This window comes from Neofelis nebulosa, chromosome 14 (assembly GCF_028018385.1).
Source record: "Neofelis nebulosa isolate mNeoNeb1 chromosome 14, mNeoNeb1.pri, whole genome shotgun sequence".
NCBI lineage: Eukaryota > Metazoa > Chordata > Mammalia > Carnivora > Felidae > Neofelis > Neofelis nebulosa.
In genome coordinates, this window is record NC_080795.1 from 34,431,925 (window position 1) to 34,453,020 (window position 21,096).

A 21,096-nucleotide genomic window follows, 5' to 3' on the forward strand; every position below is an offset into this window, starting at 1 on the left:
ACATTATTGTTGCTATTTTAAAGGTTTACATGAAATTTCACGTCCTGACTCTCCTCAGATTTGTTTTAGGTGCCTGATGAAGCTGAGTTATAAAATGTTTATATCTTAGAATCTTTTTGAATAAGTAATGCATTCCCACAGTTTAAAAACAATAGGAAACATATGCCTTTCAAAGTCTTGCTCCCATTCCTGTCCCTATTCATTCTAATTTTCCCTCCTGCCTTCCATCCCCACCCCAGCTAACCATTTTTATTAAATTCATTTGGTAGTTTTTCACTGTTTATATAAATACAAAGAAATGGAATATTTTCCTCTTTCTGTTATAGAAAAGTTAGTAATGTTCTATAAACTATTCCGTAACTAGCTTTTAAAAAAATTATCCTTAAGGTCTTCCTGTATAAGTTCATACAAAACTTTCTTTTTATTTATTTATTTCTGGTGTTACAAAGTTTTCTATTATATAGGTGTCCTACAACGTATTTAACTAGTTCCCTGTTGGTGGATGTTTGAGTTATATCTAAATATGTACACAATTCTGTTATGCAAAAAGCATTTGCAGTTTTCTTCTAGAATTACAGATGAGTAACATAACTTAAAGGTAATCTAATCTATCATTTTACTGCCTGTGTTCCTGGTATTCAGTGACCATCTAATGAAAAAGGACAAATGGGAAAGAATATAATTATGAAAGATTCGTTTGTAGTTATAGTTGTATGTAGAAGTACAAAGGCATTCCTATCTTAGATTATAAAAATACCTCTTGTGAGACATAGAATAATCAAAAACAACTTCCATTAGTAGAAACAATGATGTTTTTCCTTCATTCAGTTTTAAAATTCATAGCATTGATAAAGGCAGAAAAATGGACAGTTTGGGAAAAATTAAAAATATACTTTTAGGACATTTTAAATCATTTCAAGATTATAAAAAGAAATTAAATATAGTCACTTACCTTTAATATCCTATTTGCCCTAAATATTGGATTAAACCCAAAGAAGACGTAGAAAACATCAAATGGCATTATTGATGCAACATCCAGCTGTTGGAAAAACATATTCACAATCATTGTATTTATGTGCTTTTTTGGACATGGATTGATTTATACCAATATGTAAGAGCTGACTGGGTACCATGAATTATTTGTTGTTTAATACAAAACTGCCTTCAGTTAAGTATGCCCGGTGTCACTGAAAGGTATATTAGCACCATGAAAATAACAACACTATTTTGTAGTCTACTTCCAATGTTTTTCATTTCCACTTTGATGCATCTGAGCTCTCCTTAGGCTCTGAATTTTCTGTAATTTCTGTTGAGCTGTCACATATACTTCAGAGATGGCATGGTTGCTAATGTTAAAATACATTTTAATAGTGTTTTAAACATGGGGCTTTTGGACTGAAAGTCGTCAATTCTTGATTTTATTAGAAACCATTGCACATTAAACGCAGTTGTATATTTTTATGTTTCAGCCAATACTCCAGTATTCAGGCCTGATTATACTGTTGGTGGTTCTTCCAGATACCTCAGTTCTCTCTACTTCTCTCTCTTCGGGATGGTATTGCTAACAATAAACTGCTATGAAATCTATCTCTTAGACACTGTGCAGGCTGAGATAGAGGAAAGGAACCAGTCCCATTTACAATTAATCAGTAACTCCAATAGGAGTTGAAAGTATTAAAAGTATTATTATAGCTCAAAAAATATATACATTAAAATCTGTCATGTATTTAATTATTCTCGTCTTCTATTATCCTTGCAGTTGCAAAATGGCAACATCACTTGCATACTTTCCTGATTGCAATGATAACAATAAGAAATTCTTTTAGTAAGATATATTCATTTTCATTAATTTTTATACAGTTTTGAAAAATAGAGTAATTTAAAAAACATTTAATTTTTTAAAAACATTTAAGAGCAGTTAAGGGCTTTTTGTAAGGCATATGAAATGGAAAGTTGAGGTAATTAATTGCATACCAGAATTTTACAATAACTTAGTGTTACTAAAGAGAAATGAAACTTTTAGTTTAAATTAGTCAGACTGGCTATTACAAACAAATTCTTTACAGATAGTATTGGTTTATAAATTACATCATATCCTCAAACCTCATTAATTTTACCCTACAGATACTGAGCCTTGTAACAAGTTGAGACGAATACAGAACAGCTATTAAAATAATGTCATATAAGTATAAAAGCAGGAGCATAGAATTGTTAACTTGTCTAGTGTTATTGCAGCACTCATGTTTTTTGGCTCAAATCATAATAATCTTTTTAAATTCTTTAAAATAAATTTATTAGAACTAATATGTCAGAATTATGGTCTTTTTACTTGCTGTCTATCCAATTGCTCAACTGCCCACTTTAATTCTCTATGTAGTCATTAGCTGTGTTTGATATTAACACGCTAGTGTTAGATAAAGATGATTTATTTCTCATTGAATTGTAGAAAATTGAATAGAGTAAGAATTGACCAATACTGAACTCTGTACAAGGCACCTTACAAAACATGTTGGGATTGAAATAGGAGTAAACTATTGTTTCTGTCCACAAGAAATTAACAATCTAATAGTGGAATAATGAATCACAAAAATAACTAGACAAGCAGGATGTGCTAAGAGAATTCAAAATGAGTGACCACAATTGAATAAATGTAAAATTTTACATTTGTAAACCCACATTAAATGTATGAGTTAATTTGCCTTTATTCAAATTCAAGATAGTGATTAAGAGTTTAGAATAAGTTTTGTGACACTTAAAAAGAATATACATCCTCTTGTGGAGTTCATCAAAGTAGCATAGATTATGAATATGTCTAAGTATGTGGCAATTTTTTACAAAGAAAATTAGTTGGAGATAAAAACAAATTGAAAGAGATTTTAATCACCATAGACTGCCAATGGGGACAATAGGGTTCCTAAACCCAGATTTGTATTTTTATACAAAATTCGAGGCCACAGAAGTGTTCTTGAAATGGGAGGTTGGACTTACACAAGTTAGGTAAGCTTGGATATCTCCCAAATCTATATTTCTCAAAGGTAGGAGGGACAAATAAAAGATAACAAAGTATTTGGGTGTAAATAATCATGAGTGAAAAAACATACAATTGTATTGTTATTTGAGGAAAGAGGGTGCCATATTATATAAATAATTGCTTCTTTTCTATTTTATTTATATGAACAACAAAGAAATAGGAGTAGAACAATTTGATGGACTTTTACAACATGGTATGTGAATTGGAGGCTAGCATTCTATATGAATAAGACAAAGTACAGTATAACCTTGGTTTGTGAGCACAATTCATTCCGGAAACACGCTTGCAATCCCAAGCACTTGTATATCAAAGCGAATTTCAAGAACCATTGGCTCAGTTGTGATCATGTGACATTTGGATCATGTACTACTCATATTGCAAGATACTGCCCGTTTATCAAGTTAAAATTTATTAGAAATGTTTGCTCATCTTGCAGAACACTCACAGAACAAGTTACTCATGATCCAAAGTTTTACTGTACACTCCATACTTCTTTACTGATATTTTATTCAGAATTTAAATGTGAGCACTAACATTGTGTTGTGCTTGATAAAGATGCATATAAAGAACAAAGCAAAAGCAAAAATACTTCTTCCTTACAAGGAAGTATACCATGTAATTATTGAGAGGCAAAAACTTCAGGTTTGCCTTTGCTTAATAGAACTTCATCTGTATAAACTTTGCTACAAAAGCTACAATTCAAAAAGAAGCAGATTTTGAAAAAAGAAATTTGTAGATGGGACTTAAAATCAAAACGGCAATGGATAACTTGCACAATTTTGAAATTGTAAGCCACCTACCTGAAATTTTGTAGAACTCCTGTAGTGTGTCTTTAACTCATTTGAATCCACCTGAAATGTGATATTTTGAATTAATTTTACCAAATTTCATCAATTATTTTTCTCACTGTGATAAATATATATACCTATTTCTCTTTCCTGGTTCCTTGTAGCTTCAGCCCATAAATATGCTCTATCCTCTCATCTCTTAAAACAGAATAGGGGCGCCTGGGTGGCTCAGTCGGTTAAGCGGCCGACTTCAGCTCAGGTCACGATCTCGCGGTCCGTGAGTTCGAGCCCCGTGTCGGGCTCTGTGCTGGCAGCTCAAAGCCTGGAGCCTGTTTCAGATTCTGTGTCTCCCTCTCTCTCTGCCCCTCCCCTGTTCATGCTCTGTCTCTCTCTGTCTCAAAAATAAATAAACAAAAAAAAAAAAAAACAAAAAAACAAAAAAACAAAACAAAAAAAAAACAGAATAAAAATCTTCTTTGGTGTTTGTTTTGTTTTTGCTATTGATCTATTATTTGTCACACTCAAGCTTCTAAAGAAGTTGCCTACATTGCTTTATTTTGCATCCTTCCCTCAAATTTCCTCCTTGATCCATGGCAATTTGGTGACAATTTGACTTGCTCTCATTTTTCTCATCCCATTAAGACGACCAATATGAATGCCACCAACAACGTCCTAATGATCACACCAAGGGAATCCTTGTATTCTTCTATGGCATTCACCATGTTTTGAAATCACACATATTTCTTGGCTCATTTATTTAAAATCAGTGTATTCCATTAAATGATAATCTATTTTAGGACAGGGTTGACTTTGTTTAGCAACTGTATATAGTTAGTGACTAGAATATACTAGGAATCCAATAAATACTTACTGAGTGGATAAACAGATCAAGGAATGAAGAGATGACTAAAAAATTTGATATTTGTCTTTGAAACTTTTTCTTTCCAAAGAATCTGTAATGCCATTTTTCATTTACGTCTTCAGTTCTAACTATTTGGTGACTTTTTTTTCCCTTTAATTCCAGGGCTAGCCATTTAAACGGCAACATTCCCCAGGACTTAGCTCTCTTCTCCCCCTCTTTATACTTGCTTCCTAGAAAACTTCACCCACTTAAATGGTTTCAAATATACCCATGTACATTGATGCTAACAAAGATCTACTGCCATCTAATATCACTTTCTGGAGATATTGACCCACACAAACAACTGCCTATTGTCTTCTTCACTTAGCAATTCTGCTTATCTCAAATTTAATTTATATCAGACCTGAATTCATCATGATTCTCCATTCCCCTCAAGCCTAATCATCCTCCCACCTCCTCCTCTTGAGTATCCTATGAGCATCCTCATCTATATTGGTCAGTGATCCTAGACCACTCATTTTCCCTCAGTCCTCATCCAACCAGAAACCAATTCTATGATTCTTCTTCCTACACTTTTCTGATGTCCATTCTCTTCTTTTGGCATGGGTCTCTTTGCTATAGTCTTGTTCCCCTTGATCCATTCTATAATTGCAGCTAGATGATCTCAGTAAATCAGATTACTTAACAATCACCATTTATGTGAAATCCTCTGTTTCTACATGACTTAAAAACAAACAAACAAACTCCCTTTCATAGTCTATAAGGCTCTACTTTGTCTCACTCACCTCCTGCAGCATCCCATATCCACTTTATTCAGCAGTTCCTCATATGCATCAGTTTCTCACTTTTGTGACTTTGCCTATGCTATTCTCAGAGCTTGGAACTTATCTTTTTTCCCTTTTTTGTGGGATGGAGATGTGCAGATAATGGAAATTCATTCATCAAGATTTGGACCAGGTGTCCTCTCCTTCACATGGTTTTCTTTGTACCTCATAACCCCTAGGGCTCACCTCTGTCATGACTCACATTACAAAACCTTACCATTTTCCTTTTGTGTGTCTGTCCTTCATAGGGTGAGTTACTTAAGGGGGTCCATATCTTTGTCTTCTTTTTCCAGTTTCTAATGCAACATTTAGCACATAGTAGGTGCCCAATAAATATATGATAAGCGATAGATGAAGAAGCATTTGTCACTCTTCAGATCTAAAAGAATTAATGCTAATACTGGATTTATACTCTTATATTTTAGTTATAGGTAGGGAGGAATTGTCTATGTATTACTAATGATCTGACCAAAGTATTGTAATTTGGACACATGGAAGCAGTGTCTTCTAACAGTTATCATCCAGACTGTCCAAGCTCAGAAGTTTTAAACTACTGCCAAGCAATGCTAAATACTGGTTAGCCAACTCACCAATTCCTGTTCCCCTCACATTTTTTGGCTATAATTTTTACCCATGCACATATACTGTATCTTACAGAAATATATTAGAAAAAATATAAGACATACTCATCTAATGATTTTACTGTGAAACACAATGACTTATTTAGCCACTGGTAAGACCTAGACAGTAGTTTAAGTTGAATCATGTACTGAGCTTGAGTAAAATCAGTCAGCTCTTTCAAAGCTCATCTGGGACTGACAGATAAATTTCAAGTGCTATGAGGATAAAATACCACCCTCTTCTCCAACCTTGGAAGAATGATTTTAGCACTTTTATCCCTTTACTTTTAGGCTTGTTTATGATCCTATAATTGAATAAATGTAAATGAAACTAAAACTTGTTATAGTAGAGGAAATGTCATCTAGTGATTCTAAAATTTTCTTTGGAGCACTAAATAAATTAGGTATTATTAGTTGTATGAGGATCTGCATGCTTACTGCTAACAATTAGGCACTTATTTAAAAAATGTTGCCCTATTTAATTCTCTTTCTCTCTTTTAAGCCTTGCCATTATGCCGGCAACATTTTTTTCAGGGGAGGCTTACTTTATGAAGGATAGATATGCTGACTGCACCTAAATCCTCTTCCAACAGATAGTTTGTGAAGAAGCTTTACCCAGGTATGATTATATTTACTTCTTCTGAAAAATAATTCATAGAAACTCCATAATTTCATATAGAACAGATAGAAATGTTTCAAAAAATAGTAATATCATCTGAAACAACTACAATGCAGATTAAATAATTATTCAATGAAAGAAGATTCTTGAACCAAGTTTGCCATTCATTCACTCCTTCAAACATTTCTTGGATATACTGTCTGAATTCCTAAAATAGGCAAATGAATTGAATACTGTCCTTATTCTCAAGAAACTTATTACCAGGTAAGAAAGAGAGCTACATATAAAAATAGGAGACAATAAGGGAAGTTAAATGTGTGGATATTCATTCATTTGATTCATTCAACAACTTACTGTATATCTTTTAGACTCCAGAGTCTGGCCTCAGTGTACACATTGTCTTATTCTTCACAATAGGTTTATGAGGTGGGTATTATAATTCCCATTTTATGGATGAAAGGTAAATGCATTTTCTTTAAATAATGCTATTACTAAATTTCAGAGATGGAATTTGACCCTGGTCTGTTTGTTTCTACCAAATCATAATTAACCCAATTTTTACTTAACAATTAAATAACAGAATTATGAATAAAGTGTACAGAGCTCAGAGAAGGGAGTGATTAATTTTCTTTAGGTCAGTTTATAAAGAGTAACTGAGAAGATGAAGTGCCAAAAGTGGTTGACAATAATGGCAGGCCTGATTGGCATTGTCACTAGATGGCGATTAGCATTTCTATGGATTGTTGTGATTGGTAGGTTTAGCATTGTTGTATGTATGAGAGTCTCCTATCTCAGTAATCCTCATTGCCATTTCCAGCTCTATTTCTGCAGTCTATAAAGGAAAGTAACAGCAAGAGAGTTGGTCTTTGATACAAAATTTTGTTCTCTATTTGAATAGCACAATTTTCAGAATAAAGATATTCAAATAAATGCTGTGAAAAACTTGTAAACCCTTCCAATTCCCTATATTGTGGCCTTTAGCACTTCAATCTGTTCGTTACCTACTTTTCAAGGCCTTGGGGATCTAATATTCCCATTCTCCAGCCTTGAAATACCTGGAAACTGTAAGTATTTAATAAATGTTTGTTGAATGAATGAATGAGTGAATGAATAATTTGTCTCTGTACACCAAAGGTAGCAGAGATAGCTAAATGTAGTTAGATCTTTAGTTTGGGTTCTCAACTTGCATAGTCTTCTTACCAAAATGTAATCAAGTTTCAAAGGCTAACACTACCTATCCTAAATTAAAGAAACCATTAAACTTCTTTTGAACAAACAAAGCAATTAGTTCCTGCTCTGTATTTGTAGTTTGTGATAATGCATTTTAAATAGAGTCCGTTGAGTGTGTTTTTATTGGTTATTTTTCTTGTTTTTAACACTCCATTGTGTGTAAAGCCCTTTTAGAAAATTGAAAATAAGTCTCCCCTTACTGATTTTGTCATTTTCCATTTGTCAAACATTGATTTTCTCCCCCCTTGTGCATCTAATGGAGGTTGAAATTAGCACTCTTTTTTTGTGTGTTGTTTACTTCTTATTTGTACACCATCATCATCATTCATCAAACTGCCAGTGAGCTCTGGGGATAGTGCTGGTGAGTTGACTAGTGCTCTGAAGTCCACACAAGGAATATTTTGAATAGATTTTTGTTACAGCTTTAGCTCTTGCCTTCAGAATTTCTTTCTATGAAAACTTTCAAATAATAGGAGGATTTCTTCAGCAAATAAAATTTTTTCTAAAATAAAACAACAATAACCAAAATTACTCCTTTTGGCTTTTTGATAATTTAAGATTGTTTGGAGATTCAAAAGAAAATATTTGGGAGATGAAGGAACCCACCTGTATTCTTTAAAAATATGTTTCAACCACGGTGCCATATATTCCACTGGTCTGCTCTTCCTACTGTGACAGATCCACTGGAGGATCTGTTCTGTGCCGCCCTCACAGAGATTGTGACATGGACACCAGTTGGAAAGGAGGCATCCTTCTAGTTAGTTGAGGAAGGGGTTGGAGAGTAGAGGCTTTAAGATTTGGGTATGCGCTTGTGAAAACATATTCTTCTGTTTCTGTCTTAGACTGACAGGATTGCTTATGAAATTCCCTCAAAACTGAGGATAAATCTAGGAGAAGATAATTTCTCCTAAGGGTAAGAATGCTAGTTTCTGAGGTAAGCCACTGCATTTGATGATGAGAACTGGGATGTGATGAGTCTGAAAAGTGGAAGAGTGAAAAGAATATAAGCCAGTAGATGCCATATTAATTTAAAAAAAATCACAAAACAACTGGTGTGTTTTTTGTGCTTGTGATTTGTACCTGTCTGCAGGCTGTGTGGTTTCCTACTTACAGTCTGGCTCTTTTGATGAAGAACTTGATGGCTTATTGTTATAGTACTATCTAATAGCACATTCTGCAATGGTGGGAATATTCTGTGTTCTCGGATATGGTAGCCTCTAGCCAAATGAAAATTGGGCACTGAAAATATGGATAGTGTGGCTAGGAAACGTGAATTTGTAATGTTATTTAATCTTAATTAATTTAAATTGAAATTTGAACAGACACATCTGGCTGGTGGCCACTATATTGGACATTGCAGTGAATCTATACTGATTTAAAGGGTCATGACAGCTTTTCTCTTCTTTTTAAGTTAGGTTTTCCCAAAGTGTCAAGGCCTAACACTTTAGATTTGTTTTTTGTACTATGTACAGGTGCTGTGCTCAGTGCTGACTACACAGTTATAAAAACAGGATACAGTCTGTGTCCTAAAAATCTTACAGACTGGGGCTTTTGAACAATATCAGGCTATCTCCTGAGGAGGTTGAGTAGACTTTTATGTGTGAAATAATACCTGCCTTATTTAAAAAAAATACTGAGGTGAATGGTAGATTCCAATGTGGTAGAAAGTACCTGCCTCGTGGACTATATGAAGCTTGATTACTAGAGAAATATATATTAAATTACTTCTTTTTGCATTGATAATTCATACTTTTTTTTTACATTATTTAGGTAAAGTATGTGTATATTTTTGACATTTCAGACCTGGTATTATCTTTCTATTGTCACATATTATCAAAGTCTGAAAAACTTACCAACATGAACCAACATGGTGCAGTTGTAATGAACATGGGTTTTGGAGTAAAGGTCTAGGTTCGAATCTTGTCTCAACTACTTTCTTAGCTTTGTGCCTTGAGCAATCATCTACCCTCTCCAAACCTCAGTTTCATCTCCTGTATATGGGGTTGACAATAACATCTTCTTTATAGGGTGACTGGAAGGATTAGGTGAGGCAGCGTAAATAAATGCATTCATGAGGCATCAGACATAGCTCGAGGCACTTTACATGCATCATTTCATTTAGTCTTTCCATCAACATTGTGAAGGTACTATTTTATTACTATTTTTAAGATGAGGAAACTAAAGCACAGGGAGATGCATGGTCCCCAGAACACAGTGAATCCTCAAGGGTTGTGTTGTTGTTGTTGTTGTTGTTGTTGTTATACTGGTGGTTTTTAGTGGTTAAAGACTCATACAGACAGAAACAGTCGGATATTAAATAAACAGTGTTGTTAGTTTATTTTTTTGTTGTCCAATCTGATATTCATTGGTCAGTTTCTGCTTCTCCCCAGCCCCACTTACTATTATGTTTCCTCCTTTTATAAACTGGAGTCTGGGCTGGATTAATAGCATATCACAAAGGTAGATGATATCACATATGATGTCTGTAATAAACCAGTAGCGTGTGTTGTCTGGTGTTTGATACGGAAAGACAAGGCGCAGTGGTATAAACCAGCAGTTCCAGTTATAGGCAATGGTGACAAGCAAGAGCCACAGGAGATAGAGTCGATCTAGAAAAATCCAAATGGCATGTAATAAGCATTAAAAAAGACTCTCTTGTAATGGTAATGTTGGAGCAATGTCCTCTGGAGATAAGAAAATTACTGTAAAAGGTTCTATTAACATTCAGTACAATTCTGCCTTTAGAGTCGAAAGCACTGGGTTTTACAAGGGATATTGAGTGATCTTATCAGCTCTTCTAACATTGGAGAAAGGCCTTCTTCTTTGCCAAGAAGTGGCCATGCTGAGTCTGTCCCCACAAGTAAGTATGCTATATGGATCAAGGAAGAGGAGACTCAGGGGAAGTCAGAGGTGCCCTGTTTGGATAACTGCGGCAGTAAGCCTTTTCTGCATCAGGAGTTAAACTTCAGGATCACCCAGGGCAGGTAGACAAAAAGGCCACATCTTGCCTGAATGAGTATGGCTGATGTGAGAGGGCAGAGAATCGGTCCATTAACACAGTCCATGTCCTTTCACAATTGCTTTCTTCTGCTGGAGGGAGGCCACAGGAAGGGATTTGTTCAGTTAGAATAATTAACAATGTGAAAGGATGGAAGAAGATAGATACTTTATAATTACTTTTTTAGGGAGGGGTGTGGGTGTACATATCACTGAATACTTTCGAGCTTTCTTTTCAGAAGTAATTACTGGCAGAATAGACCCTGGACTGCTTTTTATATCTATCTATCTATCTATCTATCTATCTATCTATCTATCTATCTATGTATCTATCTATCATCTATTTATTTTGGTGATTATACATTTACTTTACTTCACATTATTCTGGCATACATTTTAAAAATAGGCAGGAATATTTTATCTCTTGCTTTCACCAGAGAGGCGCAAACAGTCCATTGCATATTTGATATAGTTTATGTTCTGCTTTCTAGACAGATTTAGAATGTGGGCTAGGGAAAAAAGGAAGTCATTGGTGACTTTGGGTTACATGAGTTCTTGATAATAGCCAGCCCTCCCACTGAGAATTTCACCCTTTGATGGTACCTGTGTATGAATCTATGCTTCTTGGAAGTCTAATTTGCTTTAGATACTCTGTCAGAGGCATCTTCTGGAATTTAAAACACAATATGTGATAGTAATGTTCTTCTTTTAGCTTAGCACTGCTTTCTTGTGTTGATGGTACAGCTGTGGGCTTTGCTTTATAGGGGAAAAAAGAGATAAACACATTTTTAAGAAGTCAGGTTAGCTAAATGAGAAAAAGCTTGGATTTCTCAAAGTCAGAACATTTCAGAATCTTCCCATCTCAATATAGGCAGATAAAGCATGTTTTGACATTGAAAACAGTGACATTAATGACAATATCCATGTAAGGAAAACACTGGAATTTGGAAATAAACAGATTTAAAGCTTACTAGTAAATTATCCTACAGGTGTTACAAATGGGATATATTATTTTATTTATTTACTGTAATCTCCACACACAATGTGGGACTCAAACTCACAACCTTGAGATCAAGAGTCACATGATCTACTGACTGAGCCAGCCAGGCACACCACAAATAGGATATTTTAAGTACAAGCTTAATTCTTACATATTTTGTAGCATAAAGTCAGTCCTTAGGTTTACATTGAAAAGAAACATTAAAAATTTACATCATTCTAAAGGTTTTAGTTTCATGCTTCTTGGGTTTTGCACATATCTTTCAAGTTATGAATAAATAAAGCTCAAAATATTTTTTCAACATAGTTTATCAAAATACAATGACTGCCTTTTCTTTTCAAAAAGAAATTACTATACAATATGTAGTTTATTTTTTACTTATTTAAAAAATGTTAATTTGTTTATTTTGAGAGAGAGAGAGAACATGTATGAGCAGAGAAGGGGCAGAGAGAGAATCCAAAGCAGGCTCTGCATTCAGTGCAGAGCCCAATGTGGGGCTCGGTCTCCTGACCCTGAGATCATCACCAGAGCTGAAATCAAGAGTGAGACACTTAGCTGACTGAGCCATCCAGGATCCCCTGTAGTTTATTTTAAAAATCCAATTTACCTTATACAGAATTTTCCTTACAAAGGAAACCCTTAACTCTATATGTTAACAGTTTAATTTTTATTTAACTGTTATTAAACAACCTTTCTTCTATTTTTGTCTCTCTCTCTATATATATACATAAATATTTTTATAAAGATGTATTCATAATATATATCACTTTTGTGCTCTACTTTATTGTGTTTATTAATTTTTCATAAACACATTTCTGAAATTATTAGGGAAGCTGATGATTGCCCCCCATGTGATTAGTTTATTGATGTTCTCTACTACGTTGTATATTCAGCTAGTGTTCTTATATTTTTATAATAAATGCTTTGTGTATAAAGGGTATTCTTAATTAATATTTACAATAAAACTTGCTATCGTGGATATTGCTGTTGGCTTGTTCATATATGGTGGGTCCAGAGGTCATGTGCAGAGGGCTCCCTGTGTCTCTCTTCTTCAGGGTTTCTCTGAGCTGGCTTACTTAAAGTGTTGGAGACTTAGCAACATGCCCCAGCAACAACCTTCAGCCAATGGAAAACAGTTGGTGGATTGATACCCCAGCTGCTTTCTCCAAAATATGTAAAGTACTTATACAACTCAACACCAAAAAACCTTCCACACAATCTGATTAAAAAATGGGCAGAGGACCTGAATAGACATTTTTTCCCAAAGAAGACATACAGATGGCCAACAGACACATGAAAAGATGCTTAACATCACTCAGCATCACGCCAATGCAATTCTAAACCACAATGAGATATCACCTCACACCAGTCAGAATAGCTAGTATCAAAAGGACAAGAAATAACAAGTGTTTGTGAGGATGTGGAGAAGGGGGGGATCATGTGCATTGTTGGTGGGAATATATGTATTGATGCAACCACTGGAAAACAGTGTGGAGGTTTCTCAGGAGAATTCTTAAGTGTGATCCACATAGTTTTTCAGCTGGATCAAGTCCTAGGGCCTACAGAAGAAGCCATCTCATCAATACATCTTTATTGTCTTAACTCCTATCTCCATCTCTCTTATCTGCTCTCACCCTCCTGGATCACCTTCAATACAAACTATCTGTACTTAAATCATTGTCGCAGGGTATGCTTTTGGGGGACCCCAAGCTAAGATATTTGAAAACACATGCCCCTTCATAATTTTTTTCTTTCCAGTACTTTGAGTAACAATGCTTACCAGTTTGGGGGCTGGCTTCAGGTGAGGATATATCTCCTTCTGCCAACTTTTTCTTGTAGAGGATTGTTCTTTGACGCATCCTTCTCACCAAGTTGTGTAGCTGGGCATCAGCATACTCATTTATAACAGGGGCTTCATGTGGTTTGCTTTTTGGACAAAATGAGGAAAAAAATGGTGATAGAGATGGATCCATGAAGAAGTACATACAAGGGAGAAATTAAGTTTTTTCACACTCCTTATAGATCTCAGACAATTATTTGCTCCTTTCTACAAGTGAATAGAACAATTTTAAAACTTAAGTTTGATGGGGGCGCCTGGGTGGCTCAGTGGGTTGAGCGTCCAGCTTTGGCTCAGGTCATGATCTCACAGCTCGTGAGTTCAAGCCCCGTGTCGGGCTCTGTGCTGATAGCTCAGAGCCTGGAGCCTGCTTTTGCTTCTGTGTCTCCCTCTCTCTCTGCCCCTCACTCACTCACATTCTGTCTCTGTCTCTCTCAAAAATAAATAAATGTTAAAAAAATTAAGTTTGATGGAACAGTGTTGGTGGAATACAGATTTACCAATGAAATATTAGAATCCACAAATAACAAATGTCCATTCTTGACTCTATTAGATCTTGAGGACTGTGATTCTGACATTTAATTGCATCATTAGAAGAAAAAAAAAAAAGAAACATTACCTGGCATTGTAGGTAGAATTCTATTTTTTTTAAAGGTTTATTTATTTATTTTGAGAGCAAGAGTGAGTGAGAGAGAGAGAGAGAGAGAGAGAGAGAGAGAGAGAAGGGCAGAGAAAGAGAGAGAGAAGGAGAGAGAGGATCAGGCCTGATAGCATGGAGCCTGAAGCAGGCTTGATCTCACAAACTGTGAGATGGGGATGTAGGCAGAATTCTAAGGTGGCCCCCTGGTGTACTTGTCCTGCATAATCCTGGAGACAATAAATATGGTGGATTTTGCTTTCATAATTAGTGTGTGCTATATAGCTTAGTTGACTTAAAGGTAAGAAATTTATACAAATGGGCCTGATGTAATCAAATAAGCCCTTTAAAAGCAGAGAGTTTCTGTAGCTGGTGATAGAGCAGAAAGTTACAGGTTTGAAGCATAAGGGCAATTCTACTTGAGAGAAATTATCAATTTTTGGCTTTGAAGAATAAAGGGGCCCCCTCATGAGAATTACATGAAGCTTCTAGGAGCAGAGACTGTCTCAGGCTAGCTGATAACAAGAAAACAAGGACTTCAGTCCTACAACCGCATGGAGCTGAATTCTGCCAATAATTTGAATGAGCTTGGAAGTAGATTCTTCTCTGCTGCCTCCAGGTAAGAGACTGGCCAAGCCTGGCTGATACCTTCATTTCAGCTTTGAGAGACCTTAAACAGAGAACCTAGCCTCACCCAGGTTTTTGACTTATGGCAGTGTGAGCTATTAAATGGTATTGTTTTAAGTTACCTAGTTTGTAATAATTTCTTATGCAGCAGTAGAAAATGACTATATCTAGTGTGCGTTAATGCACTTCCCTTCTAAGAAAACAAACAAACAAAAAATAAGTACAGGGTATAAGATATGAATTAGTATACTTCCTAAAGATCTGAGTTCCTTGACAGATTTTCCTCAGACTTCTAACTCGTTCTCTCTACCTTCCTTCTGAAGTCTGACACTGTGTCTACGCAGACCCATATAGGTTCTATCCATTCTCACCTCCTCACATCCATATCTCCCCTTTCCATCTCACTTCCAAACTGGAACTGATGTGGTTCACATTGGAGCTGGGTAATCTGTGGATTCTATTTAAAAAAATTCATCTTTATTTATTCTTGAGAGAGGGAGAGAGAGAGAGAGAGAGAGAGAGAGAGAGAGAGAGAGAGACAGTGTGAGTGGAGGAGGGAAAGAGACAGAGGGAGACACAGAATCCTAAGCAGCCTCCAGGCTCCCAGCTGTCAGCACAGAGCCTGCAGGGCTCAAACTCACAAACCATGAGATCATGACCTGAGCTGAGGCCGGACGCTTAACTGACTGAGCCACCAGGCACCACCCACTGTGGATTCTATTTAAAAAGAACCCTAGTATGAGCCCCTCTCTACTAATCTCCATTCTCTATCATGAACAGAAATATATCATATCTATAATTGTTTACAGATTCCCAGACCATCGGTGTGTCTTTCTTTCTTATTATCATAGTATAATTTATGCCTCTTTTATATGTCAAAAGTCCTGCCTCAGCATCAACATTCTTTTTAAAATTTTTTTTTAATGTTTATTTATTTTTGAGACAGAGACAGAGCATAAACAGGGGAGGGGCAGAGAGAGAGAGGGAGACACAGAATCTGAAACGAGCTCCAGGCTGTCAGCACAGAGCTCGACATGGGGCTCGAACCCACGAAGTGTGAGCTCATGACCTGATTTGAAGTCAGACGCTTAACCAACTGAACCACCCAAGCACCCCTCAGCATCAAGATTCTTTAAGTGTGTCACACTAAAAGCTTTAAAAGCCTTCTCAAGAATGGCGAAGACTGAGATGCAGTGGAAGACTGGTACATCTTAGACAATATAGAAGTAGGGGATATGAGGTCTACAAAACTAGAATTTTTTTTTCTGATTAAGAAGTGTTATATATATCATTTCACAGATTTCTTCTTAGTATGCCTAGGAGTTTATTCATCCATCAGACTGTTGAGTTTCTACTTTATGTAATGGAATAAAAAGATGAATTAGACTGTAACCCTATGGATGTTCATAGTTTAATGGGGGAAGTAAGGATGTAAATGAGTACCTAATAAATAACAAAGATATGTACAAAGTGCTATGTTCATACTAAACTTGGCCTGGGGAATCAAGGAAGGGTTTCACAGAGAAAGCATCTTAAGTCTGAAATGTTTAGAAGGCCTTTGACAGAGAAATGAAAGAAGGACCTTCGAGGCATTGAGAATAATACGTTCAGAAATGTGAAAAAACATAACACATTCAGCAAGTATTGTGGGGGTAACTGGAACAGAGTAAGTATATGGAGGAGGCCAGGTAGCAGAGGTGGTAGGAGTGGTGGTGGTTAGGTCCTGAAAGGTGAGTGGGGTCAGATTATGATGGTTCCTACATGATTTATTAGGAGTTTGGACATTAATCTATAGGTTAATGGGAGCCAATGTAGAGTATTAAGCAAATGAGGTGTATGAGCAGATAGAAGTTTTAGAGACCCAGAAATAGTGGCAGAGTTGAAGAGGAGCAGTGTAAATGGATCGACACAAGGAAAGAAGTGAATGGGTTAGGTTAGAACTGTTACGGGAAAAGAGAAGGATTAAAGAAATAATTTAGAGCCAGAAAGAAAAGGATTTGATCTTTCTGGATCTTCTGAATAATCCAAATAAGAAATCAAGAATAACTTCTAAGTTTGTATTACAAGAGTCTAGCTTCATGAAGATGCCATTAATATAATGAGGAACTCAGAAAGATGTTTGTATATAGAGGGTGTGTGGAAAAATGAGTTTTTTTTTGTGTGTGTGCATGTTCAATTTAAGATGTTTGTAGGACCTTGTGTGATAGGATTTTGTGCCTCCCAGAAGACATTTTCTGGGGATAAGACCTTGGTGGTCATCAGTGTATATGGGATGTGTGAAGAGATGTATGTAGATGATATCATTATAGACTGAAGTTCTCAAGGTCAGAAACCGTGTTTTCTTTATATTCCACAAGACCTAGGACAAGGTAAGTTTTCAATAAATGCTTATTGAATAAATAAACTCACTACTTCCAACCTCTTGTTTGACCTTATGTGATGTGCCTCAGTGCACTAAAAAAAATCTATAAAAAGTGAAGTTGAGACTTGCTGGATCATTAACTGTAAAGGCAGGTATTCGAACTGTCAAAATATCTAATCCAAACCTTAAGACCTAAGGAGAGTGTTTTTTCTCTTTTCCTGAATCATCGATAAGCCCTAATTGACCATATAATTGCCACTTAATCACACTGGTTTTTATTGTGCAAACCTACCTCATGATTAAAGTGCTGAAAATTATATTAGAAAGCATGCCAGCATTTCAAATGCATGTCTATATTTCAACTACGATATATTTTTCTTTTTGTATTAGTTGAGCGTTTTATGTCCATTTATTTCATCTTTTCTTTTTTCCCCAGCTCTCTTAAAGAGTAATCCTTGTTCATCTTCTCCCTTACTGACATATATGCAGAAGCTATGAATGTATTTCTCTTTAGGTAATTTTGTGACTGAATAAAAAGTCATGTATTTTCATGAGATAAACACAAAGTCAAACGGGTGTAGAGAGAGAAGCAATGGATATGCCTTATGTAACTATGTCTCATTTGAGTGATATTTGATATTTCTTGTTCATATTACTAAACGTATATTTTTAAAAGAATTATTCCTCATAATTCCTTGATGAACCATATCTTACATAAATATGTAAACATTTTACAAATTTTAGTAAAGAAATAGAAGGAAAGTCTTATTAAGACTCTTATTGAGATGAGTGAGGCTGTTAAAATTTGTATATGTATCTATGGGAGAATAAAAAATTAGTTGTTAGAGTGACATTTATTCCTGTTTTAATTTTTTTGATAAGGGTATAGAGAACACTCATTTAAAATAAAAGCTGATGAAAAAAATCGAATTATAGTGGTAGTCTTCATTTCTTTAAATTCAATCAGAGATATAAGCAAAAAAAAAATCATATATTTGACAATTGTTCTTGCATTTGGGGTTGCAGAAGCTTTCTCACTCCAGGGTGAATGCATCATAGTAATAATGAGATGGGTTAGAAGTAGGCCTTTCTTTTGCAAAGGGAGAGAAAAGCCATCGTGAAAGGGGAGGCAGAAAAGAGAAACTTGTGGTCTGTGGGAGTATTCAGGATATCATTTTTATTTATTTATATTTATTTATTGTTATTTTTGAGAGCAAGAGAGCACGTGCATGTGCACATGAGTTGGGGGGCTGCAGAGAGAGAAGGGGACAGAGGATCTAAAGCGGACTCTGTGCTGACATCAGAGACCCTGAAGGGGGCTTGAACTCATGAACCGTGAGATTATGACCTGAGCTGAAGTCTGATACCTGATCCACTGAGCCACCCAGGTACCCTAGGATATAAATTTTAAGAAAGAGTACATATGTAAGATGTGGATCTTGAAACTGATTCTTTCAAAACTATTTGTGTTTACTGAGACTCTTGGAAAGTTTTTATGTACACCCAGTGATACCCATTCTCCACTCTCCCATTAAGGTTGTTGCTTTAGTATAATGCAAAGGGGTGACTACTTTTGACGAGGTGAAATGGATGGTGGCAGTCAAGAATGAGTTTGCAGTGAAGGATGAATGGCACTTTGATTGATAATGTAGAGGGAAAATGTTCAAGGCAAAGGATACAGCCTGAGAAAAAGTGTATCAGTTGCTGCTCTGTGGAGAATAATAAAAACTCAAACATTTAATGTAAAATCCCAAATCACCTATGATTTGGTTTGAAAGGTCAGTTGAGACCAATGGGGAAGCATAGCAGGATTCTAAGCAGAAGAGGGACATTATTAGCTATATTTTGGAAAAATAATTGAGAAAAATAAAGATAATTAGTTGTGGTGTGGAAGAAGTATAACTGGAAGAAGGGAGAAAGTTGAGTTAAAATATGTGGGTTAATGTAACAGTGAAATTTCAAGTTTGGTCGGTGTACTACATTGAACAGTGTTCTGCCAAAATTCATGTCCAACTGGAACCTCAGAATGTGACCTTACTTGAAAATAAGATCTTTACAAATGTGAGTAGCTAAGTGAAGATGAAGTCATACTGGAGTTGGGTGGGCCTTTAATCTAATGACTGGTGTCTTTATTGGAAGGCCAAGTGAAGACAGGGAGGAGACACACAGGGAGAACACCATGTGACAATGGAGGTAGAAATTGGAGTGATGTATCCACAAGTCAAGAAACACCACAGACTGCTGGCAACCAGCAGAGGCTGGGATAGGGATGTGGACCAGATTCTCCCTCGGGCTTTCAGAAGGACCAAACTTGCAGGCACCTCGATTTCAGGCTTCTAGCCTCTAGAACTGTGAGAGGATAAATTTCTGTTGTTTGAAGCCACTCAGTTTATGGTAATTTGTTGTGACAAATGTGACAATGTTAGTTAGCAAACTGGATGACTGTGATGCCATGTAACTCAGATGGAAGCATAATTTGTAAGATAACTGTAAATGCACTAAATTCAGTATACGCTAAACTTGAAGTGTGAATGAAGAATCAAGGTCTTTTTAAAATATGTATAGCAGGCAGTTGAGAATTTGTGTCTGGAATTCAAACAGGGAGGACTGAGATGGATGGAGATGTTGAACTAGGATCACCTTTCTAGAGGCTATGGTGGGAATTATATAGTGGATGAGATTGCTGGTAAGAGCCTGCATAGAACAAGAAAAGATTGGGAGGTCAAACCTTGTAATTTGCTGACATTTAAGGAGTAGCATAAGATAAGGAATTGAGAAGTAGCAATTAGAGAGGTAGATCTGAGACAGAAAAATGTCACAAAAATCAGGGAAACTAAGAGTTTGGAAAAGAAGATCAGTCGTGTCTCATGCTGCACACAAACTGTGCAAATTTTGTCATTTTTGTCTTGACAAGTATTTTGTAAAAAAGTGCAAAAACTCTGTTCTTGAAGTGATATTTTGAATTTCCATGCATTATTTCCTGAACTCAGTTAAAAGTGGTATTTATTCCCTTTAGTAAAATCTTGAGTAAACTTTGGCTTTTGCAAACTTTATCTGATTCTTATTAATGCTTAATTAAGAATTAAATTCCTTTTTTCGTTAAAGACTTAATGCTTTTTAAAAATTCAAGTTGATCAAAGTCCTTTAAAATCTCCTATTCAAGATATGTTGAATAACAGACAGGGATTGGACAAAGAATATTATATTCCTATTTGGGAAAACTTTGAGGGGAGAGAGGAGCAGGTCTTTTTTGTTTGTTGTGTTTTCTCAATAATTGATAAATTCAGACAGTTGTTCTCAAAGGTTACATTTAAAGAAAAGAAACCTGCTTGGAATAAGTGGAAATTTTTGTAGGCATAAATTTCTGAATGAAAATACTTGAAATTAGTACAAAATTCAGATTCTTACCAATGTATCTGGTGGTTGACCATAAAACCTACAAATTTTAAGGAAATATGGGCTAGTGTAGTTATAACTCAACCAAGCCTCACTTAGTTTCCCTCTCATATTCACCTCTAAATGCTGTGAAGATTTTGAGTTATTTATCACATTTTGCTTGTGCATATGGTATAGTTTGTACACATTAGTTTGTACAAATGGAAATGTACATATGGATATTATGATGCAGTTTCCTAACTTAAATTCTTGATCTGTCTAGAATG

General features: G+C 35.6%; 1 protein-coding gene across 3 annotated transcripts in view; it reads right to left on the bottom strand.

The window, feature by feature from the left end:
* The window catches only part of CNGB3 (cyclic nucleotide gated channel subunit beta 3), a 274,497-nt gene that overhangs the window by 82,922 nt on the left and 170,479 nt on the right, over nt 1-21,096 (bottom strand). For all 3 annotated transcript variants that reach the window (XM_058698489.1, XM_058698488.1, XM_058698490.1), the window contains 5 exons: nt 13,752-13,897; nt 11,575-11,727; nt 10,375-10,583; nt 3,832-3,882; nt 953-1,039 (listed from right to left, as the gene is read on the bottom strand). In XM_058698489.1, coding sequence (XP_058554472.1) covers nt 953-1,039; nt 3,832-3,882; nt 10,375-10,583; nt 11,575-11,727; nt 13,752-13,897 — 646 coding nt within the window. The remainder of the gene's footprint in view (nt 1-952; nt 1,040-3,831; nt 3,883-10,374; nt 10,584-11,574; nt 11,728-13,751; nt 13,898-21,096) is intronic.